Source organism: Chenopodium quinoa, unplaced genomic scaffold (assembly GCF_001683475.1).
Source record: "Chenopodium quinoa cultivar QQ74 unplaced genomic scaffold, ASM168347v1, whole genome shotgun sequence".
NCBI lineage: Eukaryota > Viridiplantae > Streptophyta > Magnoliopsida > Caryophyllales > Amaranthaceae > Chenopodium > Chenopodium quinoa.
In genome coordinates, this window is record NW_018744588.1 from 76 (window position 1) to 14918 (window position 14843).

The 14843-nt window shown below is 42.3% G+C and overlaps 1 protein-coding gene across 1 annotated transcript; it reads left to right on the forward strand.

Moving 5' to 3' along the window:
- Positions 1-14197: 14197 nt before the first annotated feature.
- On the forward strand, positions 14198-14542 carry LOC110699508 (the record flags this gene model as incomplete). Its single annotated transcript, XM_021876999.1, has 1 exon — positions 14198-14542. A coding segment is annotated over one exon (345 nt), but the record flags the coding sequence as incomplete, so codon positions are not given.
- Between the last annotated feature and the right edge of the window lie 301 nt (positions 14543-14843).

Genomic DNA, 14843 nt, shown 5'->3' on the forward strand with positions numbered 1-14843 from the left:
CTCTGCGCTACGCAGGCTGCTACGCCGAGGCACCTCTTCTGTTGGTGTAAGAATTACTTTTGTAGCCTGTTATTTTCTATCTTGACGTTATTTCCGGCGCTTCATTGCAACTTTTTATGGTTTTCAGGTTGCTATTGATGTCCAGTATCGTCCTTGGGCTGGGATGACTAATCTTCCCGAGGCCTTGCAGCTTTCAGCGTACCGCACTGTTTTTTTTGGTACCGGACGCTTTGTCTGGTATCTGGGGGAGCGTGTCGTTCGTCAGCACAGTGGTGATCTCTTTGTGGTGCCCTTGTCTCCACCGGAGTCGATGCTGGACTCGCGCTTGCTTAGGGAGTTGATAAAAAGGGGAGAGCGCTACACTTTTCCTTGGCAGGAGCTTGTGCGCATGGAGGGTGATTATGCGCAGGACTTGCTTCCCTCTCTGGCTCCTCCACCCGTCTTCCTGAGGTATGATTTCTTTTGAGGAGTTTGTTGCTAGTCTCTGTTTAAATAGTCGAATAACTTGATTATTCGATCGTATTTTCAGACGACTGTTCGCCGTGTGGGAGGATTGAGATTCCGCCTCAATCTGTCCGCTACCCAGGGCCGATTGGTATTACAAGGACCATATTGCTGACGCGCCAGAGGGTTTCAGACAGGCGCAGGAGTCTCTGCCTGATGTTTTTGAGTCGGAAGCTTTTGATACATTATTTTCCCTTTTTAACACCGCTTGTTACTGATTTTTCTCTTTGTTTTGTTCTCAGCCTACCCGCCAGATGATGGGATTCATGAAGCTGGTTGACGCTTTGAAGTACTGCATCATCAAGCTTTGGCGTGGTGCGAGTTGTCGGAGCGGTTCTGGCGATGTTCTTGAGGTATGTTCACTTTTTTCATTTTTACCATTTGTTTTTATTTCGCATTGTTGACATCTTTTGATTTTGTGTCTTCAGGAGCGACGGAGGTCCGCTCGCGCTCGAGGCATAGAGGCTCGGACGAGGGAGAGCCTAGTCGTGGTAGACGATCTCCTGAGGTTCATCGGCATTCTCAGTCTCAGCGGGATCCTCAGATTTCTCAGCCGTTTCAGGAGGCTCCGTGGCAGCAGCCTCAGTCTCCCAGTCGTCCAGCGCTTTTCAGGGTCAGGGTCAGTGGCAGCGACAGTCGTTTTCACAGTCTTCACAGCCTGAGTTAGGCCTGTTATCACTCCTGTGGATCAGGCTTATATCCAGCTCCATCGTCTGGGGTTTCCTCCCCGATGCGGCTTGTTTTCAGTTCCAGTGTATGGACGATGCCTCCACCGACGATTCCTACTTCTTTGAGTCAGTCTACACCGTTTGCCAGTTGGACGGGTCCTGCTTTGAGTTTGACTGCTACTGGAGTTACAGGGACTAGTAGGGATGCTACTCCGTACCCGGATGATGGCGGGACTCTTTGGCTCACCGCTCCCATATTCACAGGCTGGAGATGACACTGATCCTCACTCTTCTAGTTCTACAGATTTTTGACCGAGGGTCTTTATTTGTACATACTGTGATGACACTTGACGCTGCTTATTTATTATGACTCATTTTGTACATTATTCACAGTTTGTATTTATTAGTGTGTGTTAGTGTGTGCTTGAGACTCATTGTGTGTGATTGTGTATTAATAATGACGCGACAAAAACGTAAGTGGAGTAAGTGGAGGGTACCGACCTTCCCCAAAAAAAAAAGAAATAAAAAGAAAAGAAAAATATGAATAAGTTTTACAACTACTCCAAAATAAATATGTTTGGAATGGGACGAGGTTTATAACTTCCCCAAAGAAAAAGAAATAAAATAATAATAGAAATAAGAGTAAAAAATAAAAATAAATAAAAATAAAAAATATTAATAAAAAAAGTTAGAATTTTATTAGGAATGAAACTCTCGAAAAACAGAATTAAAAAATAAACGGTGAAGATAAAACAATAAAAAAAATCCGGATAGATACAGGAAAAGGATAAAAAAAGAAAACGCGTGGGCGCCGCGACACGGCACCACACCGTGTCACGGAAAAATCTGCCGTGTCGGCACACAAATTCCCGTGACACGGTGGGAATTCCCGTGTCACGGTGCGCGTATTCTACAACGGTGTGGTTTACGCGTATAGAAAGATAGATTCTGAGTAGTTCCGAGCGTTTTTGCTATAAAATAGGACCAGTATATTCGTGATATGCATAATTACGAAACACAAAATAATTAGAATTTCATATTTCAATAATAATGTCTCAGAATTTTGATAATACATTGCGCGACTGGTCTTATTCTTTGACCAATGCTGACAAAAGAGAGTTGGAATTGTTTCATGTCAGGGTTTACTAGCCCTGAGACATGTAGCGATTGAACATGATTTTCTTAGGGCAGCATTAGACTATTGGAGTCCAGAAACACATTGTTTTAAATTTGATTACGATGAAATCTGTCCCCTGCCGGAGGAATTCGGTGCCATCTTTGGATTTCCTGCCAGAAATCTTATTGCCATGCCTACCTACGTGAGTATTATTACCAAGACTTTGAACGCCATCTGAATCTAACAGATCCAGATTTAAATAGAATTGTGTGTGGTAATGAGGTAGACTTAGAAAAACTTGCAAATTTATATTTCAATCGCCCTGTCTCTGAGTCTTATCATGTATACCGTAGAAGGGCTTATATTTTTTGCATGTTTAGCAAGCTTTTATTTGCAAACGGTAGGGTAGGACATGCTTGTCTAGCATCTGTGCTTGAACATGTTGAATCTGGGAGGTCTCCTATGCCTACGTGCCTTGGAGAAACTTTTCGCGGCCTTGACGAAGCAAAAGCTGACCGGAAAGCCGTCAGGAAGGGCTCTCTAGTACTGCTGCAGGTAAAAACGCTTGAGTAGCCCCCGTGACACAAAACAGGCACCGTGTCACGGTGGCTTCTGCCTGACACGGTGAATTTGCCGTGTCACGGTGGAATCTGCAATTTTTTTTTATTTTTTTTTTCGACTGATTTTTTTTTTTTTTGCAGATTTGGTTGATGGAGCGTTTAGAACTTTTTGAAGCCCCCGACGATATTGAAAAATATGGTCCCAACGATCTAGTCGCAGGAAGAAGAATTACTCTGTGAACATGTCGTATGAAGATTGGAAGAATTTCTTTGCAAAGAGAGAATTTTCCATTCGTTGGGTGGTGCCTTGGTGGAGGCTTACTAGGATGGTTGGTACGAATGATACTCCGTATTGCCGTGTTCCTAGTATCTCAAGACTGACTTTTTATTGTCCTTCTCGACTGATGCGACAGTATGGACTTGAACAAGTAGTTCCACGCTATAACGATAGTCCTCGTGAAGTATCGTTGTGAAAGTAACGTTCACAAGTACGAGGCTTATTGGATTGGAAGACCTTTGTGGACCGTTTCTGCAAGTAACCAAGCTCCTCCTCCCTTATCTAGTGCATACAAGGCATGGTTGAATCCTAGAAGTAGAAGGGAACGAGTCGGATCACGCAAATGATGTGAAGAGCCGTCTTGGAAATAAGAAAGCGCCTCCTAAAGATCGTCTAGGTCCAAGAACACAAGGGATTGAGTTTAAGACTCCTATAATGCCTAAAAGGAAGAACTATGTGAAAGGGAAGGGTAAGAGAAGATGGTTTATAGAGAGAAGCAACCAAAAAATTTAAGAAAGGGTGAAAGGAGTGAAAGTTCGACTAGGGGTGTGACGGTTCGGGCTACAAAAGACACATTAATGGTGAAGGCCGACCTAGTTGAAAAAGAGAAGGAGGTTCCTAAAGTGAAGAAGGATTAGATCAGTATTGCTTTGCTTTATGATTTAATTTATAATTTTTAAAATAAGGCGCATGATGCCAATAATTGTAGTCACTTTATTTCAATAATAATAGCATATTTATTTTCGCTTAAATAAAAATTACAATGACTTTTTTTTTTTTTATCCGAGTCAAGAAGTCGGACGCAATGGAAGAAAAAAACGTCGAACAAATAACTGAATTCGCAAAGACTGCGTCACTAAAAAAAAAAAGTCTGAAATTCCACCGTGCCACGGTGGAAAACACGTTGGAAGTGGCGTTTTTTTTTTTTTTTTTTTAACCGTGCCACGGTGGCGTTTTCCCAATTTTTTTTTAACACGGTGCCGTGACACGGTTTTTATTTTTTTTTTTTAGCTCCATTTTTTCGTGACGCAATGTTGAACTGGCGCGTATACTTGATCGACGGAGGAAGATTTTTTTTTTTTTTAAGTGGTCGGGCCCCCTTGAGGGGTTGCCTACGTATCCTTAAAAAGGAATCAGGCCAAACGTAGCTCTATTGGGTCATGAACCCATGCAACTAGGCATAGAATTTCTTGAGTTGATCCAAGTTGGTTAAATTGTGGAAACCGTTACCGTCCATGTCTACCAATTGTGCCGCTCCGCCGGACAAGATGGCTTTAACAATGTACGGGCCTGACCAATTTGGTCTGAATTTTCCTCTTGATCCAACATTTTTGCGAAGTGCCTTAAGCACCAGGTCACCTTCTTTGATGTTCCTAGTCTTGACTTTTTTATTGAAATGTCGCGCCATACGCTGTTGGTAGGTTTGGACATGATGCAAAGCTGCCAAGCGTTTTTCGTCAAGTAAGACTAATTATCATATCTTGCTCTAATCCAGTCGACTTCATCTAGTTGGCTTTCCAACGCGATTCGGAGAGAAGGGATTTCGAGCTCTATTGGTTGTACAGCTTCAACTCCATAGACCAAAGAGAAAGGGGTAGCCCCCGTTGATGTACGAACAGAGGTTCGATAACCCCAAAGGGCAAAATGTAGCTTACTTGGCCAATCTTTGTAATTTTCCGTCATCTTTTCGATGATAGTTTTCACATTTTTGTTGGCGATTCGACCGCACCATTTGTTTGTGGTCTGTAGGTGATGATCTGTGATGCTTGATATGATATTTCTGTAATAATTCCGCGCATTCGGCTTGGAAATGCGTTCCATTATCACTGATCATCTCATGAGGTACCCCATAGCGGCATATGATATTTTTCTCAATGAATTGAGCTACGTGTTTTGCCGTTAACTTAGCATATGAGGCAGCTTCGACCCATTTGGTGAAATAGTCGATTGCTACGAGGATGAATTCATGCCCCCTTGTCCTGGTGGCGTTATCTTTCCAATGATGTCGATACCCCAAGTAGAGAAAGGCCATGGAGAGGTATATGTGTAGAGAAGTGAAGGTGGAACGTGCTGTAAATTTGCATAAACTTGACATTTCATACATTTCTTGACGTATTCGTGACAATCTCTTTCCATGGTAGTCCAATAATAACCTTGTCGTTGAATCTTCTGACTAACATCTTAGCATTCATATGCGTTCCACATATGCCGGCATGAAGATTTTCCATGGTTTTGTGTGCTTCTTTCTTGGCTATGCATAAGAGATTTCTTCCTAGTGCAGTCCTTTTGTGGAGTTCTCCCCTGATGAGCACATACTGTGAGGCCAGGAGCCTCAAAGCACGGCGTGCCCTTTTATCAGTATTAGGAGGGTATTCTCCTCTTGTCACGTAGTTAAGGATATCTGTATACCATGGCTCTTCATCTTCTTCTTGCGATTCTTGTTCATCATCAAGTGCGTGAACATAAGCCGGTTCATATCTTCTTTCTATGGTCAACGACATTCTGATTGTATCCGTTGGAATTCGCACCATTGATGCTAATTTAGCTAGTGCGTCGGCGAACTGGTTTTCTTCTCTAGGCAAGTACGTATATTCCACTTCATCTAGTTGCTCCGTGAGAGTTTCTAATGAGCTTGATACGTAGCGAGACTTTCACTTCTCACTTTCCATCTCTTGGAGATCTGGTTAATGATTAGTGAAGAATCACCGTAGATTTGAGCTTCTTAATTCCCAAGGCCACAGTGTTTCTAATCCCAAAATACATGCTTCATATTCTGCGGCATTGTTGGTGACATCAAAGTCGAGCTTCATGGAAATTGGGATATGCTCTTCATTGGGTGATACAAGCAAGACTCCTACACCACAACCTTTTTGGTTTGAAGCTCCATCGAAATAGAGCGTCCAGCTATCATCTTCGGTCATGAGTAAATCTTCGTCAGGGAAATCGTACTCATCTTCTTCTTTCTCAACTTCTTCTAGCGGAAAATCTGCTAAGAAGTCAGAAACCGCAGAACCTTTGATGGCTTTTTTGTGGTACAAATTTCAAGTCAAACTGAGCAAGATTGACTATCCACCTTGATAATCTGCCATTGAGTGTTGTTTTTTGAACAAGTATTTGAGAGGATCCATCTTGGACACGACATGCACTGTATGAGTGAGCATGTAATGTCTTAGTTTCTGTGCGGCCCACAAGTGCGAGACACAACTTTTCAAGTGGTGTGTATCGTGTCTCATATCCTTGAAGTTTCTTGCTCAAATAGTAAATTGCATTCTCCTTGCTTTCGATCTCTTGTGCTAGCATTGCCCCCATCGTTTCTCTTGTGACCGTAAGGTAGAGTCGAAGAGGAAAGTCAGGTATTGCTGGCGCTAGCACGGTGGGTTTGCCAGGTATCTTTGATTTTGTCGAAACTTTTTGGCAATCATCATCCATGTGACTGGGACATTTTTCTTAAGCTTCTTGAATATAGGTTCACATATCGCCGTGAGTTTTGATATGAACCTACTTATATATTGCAACCTTCCAATGAAACCTCGAAATTTCCTTCTCATTCTTGGCGGTGGCATGGCCATGATCGCTTTGACTTTTGTGGGATCTATTTCAATCCCTCGAGAACTGATCACATATCCAAGTAATTTTGCCTGACGTGACTCCAAATGCACACTTTGCTATTAATTTAATCTCATGTTGTACTTGCGGAGTCTTTCAAAGAACTTGCGAAGTGCAATGATGTGGCCTGGGCGATCTTTAGACTTAACGATCATATCATCGACATAGACCTCCACCTCTTTGTGCATCATATCATGTAACAATGCTGTGGCTGCTCTTTGGTAGGTGGCACCCGCGTTTTTCAACCCGAATGGCATTACCGTATAGCAATATGTACCCATTGTGTGATGAATGTGGTTTTCTCCATATCTTCTCGGCCATTAATACTTGATTATATCCGGCGTAGCCGTCCATGAACGATAGGAGTGCATGGTTTGCTGTGTTATCGACCAGAATGTCAATGTGAGGTAGAGGGAACCCATCTTTCGGGCTTGCCTTATTGAGGTCCCTGTAATCAACACACATTTTTGACCCTTCCATCCTTCTTTGGAACTGGAACCACATTTGCTATCCACTCTGGATACTTGGATACTTGATGAAACCTGCGGCCAATTGCTTTCTGATTTCTTCTTTGATTTTAAGAGCCACATCCGGTTTCATACGCGCAACTTTTGTTTGACAGGCTTCATACCTGGAATGAGTGGTATCGTATGCTGAGCTATATCCCTGTCAATTCCTGGCATATCTTGGTATGACCAAGCAAATACATCAACAAATTCACTAAGCAAGTTAATTAGCTCTTTGCGTTCATCTTGACTTAGTGTTAATCCAATTTTTACTTCTTTAATAGTCGTATCATTGGAAATATTAATTGTTTCTGTATCTTCGATAACTGCCGTTTTATTTTCGTGTTCTTCCATTGCTTTTATTATTTCTTTGTCATTTTTATCATTAGCAAAGCAATATTGATCAGGTTAGGGGAATGACACGCATCGTAAGCAAAGGTATCATTTATTAAATTCATCGGTCAATACATCAAGAGGGCAAGGTCAGCTGTGACCTCACCGGAAAGAGAAGACTCAACAAGAGACTCAGGATTGGACTCTATAGCAGAAAGAGGGTCGGCCTCAGACCCTAAGGACTCGTCTACAGACTTAGACTCAGACTCGGACTCGGACCCAGACGACTCAGACTCATCAAACATAGGACCTTCGCCAGCGGTTATTTCCAACTTCTCTCCGCTTGGCGTAGTGATCCTCAATGTCTTGCGCCATCCCTTTGAAATATCATCAGCCTGGACGATTAACTCGGAGGGGTCAAAATCCTTGTTTGATATAACAGCTTGAATGAGCTCGGAATCATCATTGCAGGTAGGCTTGGATTCATTCTTTTCTAGTCCAAAAAGAAGGTTAATGTTTAGATCATCAGAGCTTGGACTAGCTGGTTTCTCAGTTGTGAAGAGTTCTTCGCCTTCATCGACAAAGTCACAATCGAGGAACATCTCGAATCCTGGTTCACGTTTCCCATCGTGGACGAAAGGCTCAGGGAATTCATAGCATGGGAAGTCTTCCCCTTCTTTGATGTACTGGCCATTAAGGGTGAATGGATATGGATCCATGGCCATTTCTATCTTCATGATTCGAGCATTATTGCGAGCCTTCATTTTCAAGGGCTTGTTTCACATCTTCTTTTTTTTGGCTTGAATCCCAAGCCAAGGTATCTTTCTTGAGTGCACCAGGATGGCCCCAAAGTTCAGCCATTTTCTTTTTGAGTCCGAGGGTCATTCTAGGGAAATGCCCTTGCTTCTTCTTCATAATGGCATTAACATTGGTGTTTGAATATGGATCGAAGTCGAGATGACACTTCTCCTCTTCTTCGATCATGAGAACATCATCGAGTGAAACCCCCAAAGATCTTCATCTTCTTCGTCATGTTCGACATGGATGATAGGAGTGTCGATAACTTGAATGCGCATGGGAGAGGCATCAATGGTAATTGGAACCCCTCCAACTATGGCTTTCACTTTCTGGTGCAACGACGATGGGATCGCCTTTAGCTCATGAAGCCAAGGACGTCCTAACAACAGATTGAAAGAAGCCTTAATGTCCACCACCTGAAACTTGGTGCGACGTTCAATGGCTCCAGTAGTATGTTTAGTATGATAGTACCCACGGCTTGACGACAAGTATTATCATAAGCGCGAATCCCTTGAGTAGAGGGAGTCAATTCTTCATTCTTTATGCCCAACTTCTTTGCAGTGCGGAGTGGGCATACATTGATTGCAGAGCCATTATCAACCAGGCTCATAGGAACATTCATCTGCCTACACACCACAGTGAGGTGTAAGGCCTTGTTATGTTGGTCCCCTTCCGGGGGTAGATCCTTGTTAGAAAAGGAAATCAAATTATTAGTACTTGGCAATCAATAGTGAGAAAGTTGACCAGTCCTTGAGGAGTCATATCATCATCAACTCCTATTTTCACCAGAGCATTCATCACAGCCTTTCGATGCTCGTGAGAGGTGGCCAAAAGCTTCCATACATTCATTTCCACCTTGGTCTTTTGTAATTGTTTGACCACATCGTTGTTCACAGGGTCGATGGGATCAACTATTGGTTGTGATTGCGGTGGAGGTGGAGGTGGACTAGGTGGTTGCAACCGTCCACTTCTGGTGAGAACCTTGACCTCAAGGTCTCCCCAAACATCTTCACTTGTGCCAAGAGATGAACAGGCTATATCCTTGAGATAGACGTCTTCATCATCACTATCCCAAATTCCATTCACTTCTTCATAGCTCGAGACAAATACACTTCTGGCAAAGGTTCATTCACAGGTTGAATGAGTATTGAAGGATCAAAGGAGACTTCATCTCCCATGATAGCCAAAGCATCAGAAAGAGGACTTGTTTGAATGTTAGGCTTGTTGCCCCCTGGAGGGACAGGAAGTTGATTAGCATCAATTAGGTCTTGATCGCATCCTTCAACCTCCAACACTTCTCAGTATTATGACCTTGCCTTGATGAAACTTGCAATAAGCATTGGGGTCATAGCTAGCGGTTCTATTCTCTGGTCGAGGTTCTGGAAATGGTCCAATTGGCATAATCAGTCCTTGACATGCAAACGGTCAAAAGCATCATCATTCATTCCCAAAGGCGTGTAAACCCTCCTTTTCCTTTGGAATCTTTGAGGAGGAGCATTAAGGGCCAACACATCATTGATATTGATATTTGTAGGTAGCATTATTGGGTTTGGAAGACGAAGAAGAAGGAGTTCGTTCTTCTTGTTTTTCCAAGTGCTGTTATTATTGTTGCTACCAGTAGTCTTCATCAGTTCATCCTTGATATTGATTCCAATATCGTATACAGCTTCGAAGGTACTCAGAGGCAGAAACTTCAAGTGTTGCTTGTACTTATGAGTCAAATTGGCAATGAACAAGCGAACCATCTCTTTTTCCTTGGGGGGATCCACCAAGAGCGCATCTATTTCCCTCCATCTGCTTAAGTAAGTGGTGAAGCCTTCATTCTCTTTCTGTTTGAGAATGGAGAGTTCACGTTCAGAAGTTTTGGCCTGAATGTTACACTTGTAACGATTCCATGAAGCTTTCAGCAACATCCTCCCAGGTCGCAACATGTTTGGATTCCAAAGAGTAGAACCATTGTTGACAGGCATGCTCTAAGGAAAGAGGGAACACCGTAGGGAAGAGTGTCACATCTACTCCCTTAAGAGCCATGGTCAAGAAAAGGCCTTCAAATGGAAGAGCGGATTATCAGTAGGCTTGAATTTGGGAATGCAGCAGTGGAAAACTGGGAATCCGTTATGGACGAAGAGGCGACAGGTTGCTCTACATAAGTGAATTCTTCAAAATCTTACTCATCTGTCCTTAATCTTGTCCATTGCAGCGGCAGTGACATTGTTCTGATTGTCTTGCTCTACCATGTTGACTCTAGTAGTGAGTGTTTACATCATGTTAGACAACATTTCAATTGTCCTGTTGATGTTCTCGATATCTTCCTTAGTAGCCATTGGTTGAAAGTAGACTGGAGATGGATCTTGTGGAGATGATTGTGGTGGTTTCCTTGTACGCCTCTTTGGTATAAGAGGTTGTTGAGGTATTGACTCGAACCGTAACATTCTACCCTTGCTTCTTGACCAAGTGCTGTGACACCGAAACAAACACACCTTTAATGACCAAACTTAACCTTAACCCATTGGAAAATAAAAAAAAATTTGAATTTTAAAATTCAATAATTTTTTATTCAATTTATTTATTGTTTAAAATATGGGAGGATACCATCCGACTTACTCGAAAAAAACGACACAAAAAAAAATGACAAAAGACTACCCTAAAATACGGTCATGAAATGGTGCACGACTAACGGAAAAGTGTGTGAACACGACATGTGAGTGATTAAGTGAGGTTATGGACGCGTGTTATGACCGTACATCTAGACATGACACCAAACTGGACACATAAACCACATATGTATGCACAAAAACCAAAAAAAAAACTAACAGGACAGTTCCCGGGCACCGTGTCACGGTACTGACTGTCGTGACACGGTGCAGTCTACCGTCAAACGGTAAAAAGCACCGTGTCACGGCACTGTTCACCGTGGTGCGGCAGGAATTGCCGTGACACGGTGCTCAGTTCCAGGTCTTTTTTGTGAGTTTTTTCCAGATTTTAGTCGATTTTAGGTCCGTACTAATTACTATGTGAAAATAAAAACCCTCGGTCATGGGTTAAACAAAAAGAGAGGGTTAGCACCAAACAAACCATGTAGCATTTAGTCACGATGATTTTAAAAAGTTCGCAACCTAGGGTCAAGATCTATGTTCAACTATTGGTCAAGCTTTGGGTGTCAAAAGGGTACCATGGTTAAGAGTTTGGACGTGTTAGCAAGGCAGCCTCCCTTGAGGGTGTATGCCAACGGCGGCTCCGCGAGTTCGTGATGAAATCGAACTCGACTCCATGGTTTGGGTGGATTTAATAACTCGATGAACCCTTATTGCATGACGTTTTTTGGGTTGATAGAGCTTAAAACCCCGGGGCTAAGACGCATGTAAAACACACACGTTTTTTCAAAAAAAAATCGAAGGAAGTTGACTGTGAGAGAGAAAACAAGCCACCAGACTGATTTTAGGACTGCCGTGACACAGTAGAGATTCCCTTGCCACGGTACTGCACACCGTCAGTCAGTGTACTGCACTGTGACACGGCAGATTCTGCCGTGGCACGGCAGTCAGAAAATCTGAGTGGTGCCCTGTTTTCCTTCGTACGCAATCAAGTTATTCAATTTTTCCTACGGGACAGACCTAAACGCGACGTTAAACGTCTATGCTTATGCAAAAATGCCAAATTAATCACAGGAATTTTTTCAAAAATCATAGGAATGCCACTCACAGGAAGTGGAATTGACATAATAGGATTAGGGACAAGGAAAGTAGGGAGCCTCCAACAAGTTTTAAGGAACTTGTAAAGTGGGGAATTGACATAATACGATTAGGGACAAAGAAAGTAGGGAGCCGCCAACATGTTTTTAAGGAACTTCTAAACCGTTCACGGATCATAAAAGGCAACCACGAATAAGGGACAACGAAGGCAACAACGATTGACCCGTGAAGGTTACACCCCATTCATAATCCATGAGATTACTAACTCCATATGGTTCGAAACCACGAAAGGAGGATCGGGGATGATGGTACGAAGTGAGTCATGGAGTCACATTCGCCCGTATTGGCCTCTACTCGATTCTTATAGTGAAAAGTGATTCATGCGATCTCAAAGGCATACAAACAGAGATTCAATTTGCTCTAAACTATTATTAAACTAAATTGGTTGAATATTAATGCACCACATAATTCTAAAAATTAGTGATCACTTGATTAAACAACAAGATTAAAAAGGAACCTAAACCTGTTGTCCAAATTATTTTTTATTAGACGTGATTTTCAATTACATATTCCCTTTAAACATGCAATATGGTGATCAATAAAAAATAATAATAGAATTCTCACTAATATTGGAAGCAATTTAACCATAATTCCAACAATATAAAATCGTTAGAAAAATAATAGAAATAAAAGGAACATAATTCTTACTTTGATTCTGTTTGCTTGCAACTACAAAATAATAAACGAGTTAGTAACTTCAAGGAAATAATAATAAACAATAATTAAATTAAATTAAATAAAGTAGAGTTGATTTGGGGCCAAACCCTCAAACAGTTCTACCTTTCATGCCTTGGCTTAAGGACAAACCACGAGTAAAGTATGGAATCCAAGGAGTGCTTGAAGAAGGAATTTTGAAAGAAGAAGGGTAGGCTAGTGTTTAGGCTAGAGCATAGAGAGAGAAAAATAGAGAGTTTAATTCATGCCCCGTACATCAGAAATGAGGGGGTATTTATAGAAAAAAATGTGCCGAGGGAACACACGGAACCCTAAAATAATAAAAACCCTAAAAAAGTCTACCGCGACACGAAAAGTGTACCGTGACACGGGAAATCCCACCGTCAGACGGGAAACATTCCCGTGACACGGTTTACTTTTGTGTGACGCGGGAAATATTTAGTGAACGGGGGAGAAAACATTCCCGTGACACGGTTTACTTTTGTGTGACGCGGAGACCCCTGTATCATAGCAGGTGTCCCGTGTCACGGGAAACCCCCCGTCAGACGGGAAATTTTCCCGTCACATGGTGGACTGTTGCCGTGACGCGGGAGTTTTCACTCCGCTTTTCTATCTAAATTCATTTTTAACCCTAATTTTGTTCAGCATTTAAGTGCCGATTGATAATTCAGGCCATTTCTGTTTTTTTTTTTTTTTATTTGGGCTAAAATAAAAATAAGTAAAAAATAAAATAAATAAAAAGTTTGGGCCAAATAAAATAATCAAACAATAAAATAAAAAAATGTTTGGGCTAAATTAAATAATAAAAAAAAAAAAAAAAAAAATTTGGAATAAAAAAAAACTATGCTTTGACCAAACATCAAGACTGATCCATGGACTATTCAAAATAGATTTTAATTAATACGATTTTTTAAGCACTCTCGGGATTAAATACTGAACCGACCAATAATGGCGGCGAAAGGTTATTCATCATCGGGTTTGGTTTTGGGAGACATTTTTAGGTGTCTACAGTCGGACTCTAAGAGTTCTTTCACCCGGCTTTTACTGTTTCTATATCAAAAGTAACATCCCCATAACCCCTTGAAATGGAGAATGTTTCTTAATCTACTTGGGCGGAACCTATTCAAAGTACACGCTCTCACACAAGGTTCTCGACCATATCATTGCTTTGAAAAAGAAGGTCGCTGCCTCTTCAACTGATGAGGAAAGGAGTTTTGGGTGACATTGGACGCAACGGTTCTTGGGTGGATTTATTCTACAATTTATAAGGACATGTTAAACACCATTATTGAACTGATTCCGGCAATGGAAGCTTGGGATCGCTTGCGTGACATTTTTCAAGACAATCAAAACTCCCTTGCTGTGGCTCTTGAATATGAGTTTTCTAATACTCATATGTAGGATTTTCCTAACGCTTTGGCGTATTGTCAACGACTTAAAACTCTCTCCGATCAATTGAAGAATATAGGGGCTCCGGTGGAAAACAATCAGCTTGTTCTTCAATTGGTTTCAGGTCTAACCGAACCATACAAGGGTGTGGCTACTTTGATTCGGCAGAGTAATCCCTTACCACAGTTTTACCAAGCCCGTTCCATGCTCACTTTGGAAGAAGCCAGTTTGGCGAAGAAGGCTGCATCGGCAACGACTTTGGTGGCAGGGTCATTGCGTGAATCTAATTCGGGGAGTGAAGCAGGGCCTTCTCGCAACAAGCAGAAAAATCAGGAAAAAAAACGGTGGCCGAAAGCAGTTTGCTGGTGGCGGTACAGGTGGTCGCGGTTTAGGTGTTGGTGGAAGTCAGACCACCGGGGGTGGTCGCGGTGGTCCGGGCCAGCAACACTAGGGTCAGCAGCAGGGGTGGGGGTCGTTCCCTTCTCCTTGGCAGAATCAATTTCCACCTTGGGGGTGGGTTCCTCAATGGACCAATCCTCGTTGTCCATACCCAACCCAAGGGTGGGCCAGACCTCAAGGCCCAATGAAGAAGCAGTCCGGTGTACTAGGCCCTCGTCCTTAACATGCTTATGTAGTTTCATAACAGTCCTATGTTCCG